Here is a 3,347-nt window from a genome sequence, read left to right on the forward strand (position 1 = left end):
TTGGGGCTGGGGGCCCCCGGAACCAGCTCAGTTCTGCGGGGGGGTTGCTGTCAGCAGCACAGCGCAGCAGCAGAGCCTCGCCCTGCGGGATGGGAAGGGACGAGGTGCTTTGCAGAATCTTGATGGCTTTGGGGAGAAGGAAGTGCAGAGAGGGAGAGAGAGGGTGATGAGGTGGACGAAGCTGGGGTCTCCCTCCTCCTGCGATGTCCACACTAGCTCTGAGGTGGGGACCGGCAGAGTCCCGGCCTTGGGCCTTCTGAAGAGGCCCAGACTTCCCTGGAGCTGCCCAGGCTGCTCTGCAAATGGGGTCAGAGGGCTGTGGACAGCGATATGGTAAACAAATGCAGTTACTGGCCAGAGAGGAGTCCAGGGGAGCAGGACGAGGTAAAACATCAGAGACAGGGGGAAGGGGGAGGGGTGTGAGCTCCCTTTGGAACTGGCCACAGAAAGCTGTGGGCGAGCAAAAGAGTAACCTGAGGGAGCTGAGCTTTGGGGCGACTTACCACCCGTGTTCTCCGCCCCCGTCCCGTCTGACTTCAGTAGCTGGCCTCTTGTACATACCCCACTTAGTCCCTGGACAGTTGGAGCTCTGAGTGTCCCTCCCAGCCCTGGGAAGAAGAGGTCTTTGCCCACCTGTGCTGTTTCCTTGGAAGACACTGATGGCCACGTCCCGTGGGGCATCTGTGACAGAAGGGTGTGGCAGCTTCAACATCTGTGGCGATGGATGGGTGGACACTGGGCTTCACCCCCGACCCCCAGGGCCATGGAAAAGTGGCTCCCTTCCTGGTGGACTACCAGAACCTCTACTTCAAGCCCTGGACCAGCTCTGCTCTAGCCCCACCCCTCAAGGACCCGAGCGTCCTGGCCCGGCACTCACAGGTGACGTTAAGCTGGACAGTTCTCTCCACGGTCACACCAACTGCAGGAAAATGCACCTGACAGGTGATGCTGGTGCCATGGTCCTGGGGCCTTGGGGTGAGGTTAATCTCCAAGGAGAGGCGGGTCCTGGGGCCCAGGGAGGACAGGGCAGCCGACGTCCAGGAGAAGATGGGGGGTGTGCTCTGCTCACAGGCCCAGGGCACAGAGCAGGTCACGTTCCTGGGGCGGCCGGACTCCAGGGTCCCCGGGATGAGGATGTGGGGCCTGCGGGTCAGAGCTGGTGAGGAGAGAAAGGAAGTTAGGGCCTCTCGGTGTGTTCAGCCGGTCCCAGGGCTTTGTCGTGGCTGTCCCCACCCCAGCCCCGAGAGGAACAGAGCCTTCGTTTTTCTATTTCTGGCACCCCATACCCTGGGGCCTTTCCTTGAGCCCCTGCCGCACCTGTCACCTTCAGAGAGAGCATCTTATTTCGATATGAGTAGCTCCTGGTGTAGTGTTCCATTCGAAAGAAGTACATCCCACTGTCCCGCCTGCTGACATCTGTGATGGTCAAGGAGCAGTCATTGGGTCCAGGGTCTCTGGGGAGGAAGAACCGGCCCTGGGCCCTCTCCTGCAGCTTCTGTTTTGGTTTGTTTGTAGCCACTAGAAGATCATCATTCATATTTACCCCTTTCTGGAACCAAAACAGGTAGCGGGGTCCAAAGTTGATACGCGGGTAGAAAAATTTGCACGGCACGAGGACACACAAGCCCTCCTGCACTGTCACAGACTCCTGTAGATCCAGTTGGTACCCCCAAGGCTGAGTCAGGAGCCCTGGAGAGAGAGAGAAACTCAGACCAGAGCTCCTGGGCCTCCCCCAAGTGGGGTCCCCTATCCCCTCAGCCCACTCACCTCCCCACAACGCAGGCAGCAACAGCAGCAGCCTCAGCAACATTCCTCCGTCATGCCCTGGCACAGCCTGCCTTCTGGGGTCCCTCAGAGAGAAGGGAAAGTTGCAGATAAAAGAGGGCAGAGGAGACAGGCAGGAAGCCTGTGGTGAGAACAGATCACAAGCCCAAAAGAGGGGACTTTGACGCATGAAAACGCAGATGTGACTGACTCTTCGAGATCGTCCAATCCCCTTTCTGCGTGTGGCCAACAATCTCTGAGGCTCAGAGGAGGTGAGGGCCTCACCCAAGTAAGACAGCAAGGGAGGACAAGGGCCCTCGCGTCCTGCCTCCTGGCTCGTGCACAGCCGTCTGCACTGGAAGTCTCACCTGGCCAGTCCCCTGTCGGTCACGGCCTTGGGACCCACAAGGAAGTGGCCTGTTAGGGATGAGTTTTAAGATAGCCCATAGAGGCACCAGAAGCAGAAAAGGGTCCCGAGGAGGTAAGAGAAACATCACACACCTTCGTTTCATTCATTTTCATTTATTCATTCACTTACTCGCTCACTCACTCATTCGTTTGCAAACGAACATTAAAAAAAAAAAAAAAAAGATTTGAATCAGTCCCCATACTCCACTCGTTCAAGCAGCGGGGGAAGACAGGCAAGCTGATGGGCTTGAGCTTCGTCTGAAGACAATGGGGAGCCATGGAAGGTTGTAGAGCAAGAGAGAGGTGAAGTCGTACAGGTGTCAACACGGTCCCTCTGAGGCCAGTGTGAGAAAGAGCTGGAAGGGAGAGATAGTGAGCTAGGAGGCCACAGACGAAACCGTTCTGATTGTTGGGGAAGGGGAGAACCCAGCCCCCCCTGCACGGGAAGACTTCAGATGGAAGATACTCGGAGGAAGTTAAACTTGAAGGGAGGTGTGGTGGGTGGGAGAGAGAGGCATCTGGAGTGGTCCCCAGAGTAACAGGAGCCATCGCCAAGTGCAGGGCTGAGCTGGGAAGTAGACAGGCGAGTTGGCCCACGGCATTCTTTCCTGGGACCCTGGGCTACTTGTCACATCCAGAGGCAGTGTCATATATTAGGAGCTATATTTCACATAAGATCTCACCATCCTAAAGTATTCCCCCTTTCCTGCACCTTGGAGAGTCTGATGTTCAGAGAGTTCTCTCTTCCAGGTTTTGATAGAGCTCGTGAACAGAAGGGGATTTTGCCGTCTGCTGGCTACCTCCGGGATCTGAAGGTGGGGGCTGAGTGGGCAAAAGTCAGTCCAGATCACCCATGGGTTGAACTAGAGGAAGGGATGAGATGCACAGGCGGCCCTTCCTTTGCCGTCACTAACTGAAGGTGACAGATGTGCCTTGCACCCTCCTCCAGGGACCCTGTAGTCTTTGACTACAGCCGCGCCCCGTAAATTCTTCCTCAGACCTTTGTTGCTCTTGTGGTGGAGGCCACAGCAGCGGCAGTAGCATCTCTGGGCTGCAAAGGACCCTCTAGATTCACCTGACACCATCTGATTTGCCTCTTCCAGCCTGGAGGTGGGGGCGGGGGGCGGTTGCTGGGTGGAAAGGGAACTGAATACTCTCTCCCTGCCACAGGAATA

At 56.8% G+C, this 3,347-nt stretch overlaps 1 protein-coding gene across 1 annotated transcript in view; it reads right to left on the minus strand.

Annotated features, from left to right (window-relative positions):
* LOC105308586 (sialic acid-binding Ig-like lectin 6) overlaps window positions 1–1,810 on the minus strand; it is a 5,438-nt gene extending 3,628 nt beyond the window's left edge. The window contains exons 1-3 of the mRNA XM_023525671.1: window positions 1,768–1,810; window positions 1,318–1,689; window positions 878–1,156 (exon numbers count right to left, since the gene is read on the minus strand). Coding sequence (XP_023381439.1) covers window positions 878–1,156; window positions 1,318–1,689; window positions 1,768–1,810 — 694 coding nt within the window. The remainder of the gene's footprint in view (window positions 1–877; window positions 1,157–1,317; window positions 1,690–1,767) is intronic.
* Window positions 1,811–3,347: the final 1,537 nt, after the last annotated feature.

Source organism: Pteropus vampyrus, unplaced genomic scaffold (genome assembly GCF_000151845.1).
Source record: "Pteropus vampyrus isolate Shadow unplaced genomic scaffold, Pvam_2.0 Scaffold593, whole genome shotgun sequence".
Taxonomy (NCBI): Eukaryota; Metazoa; Chordata; class Mammalia; order Chiroptera; family Pteropodidae; genus Pteropus; species Pteropus vampyrus.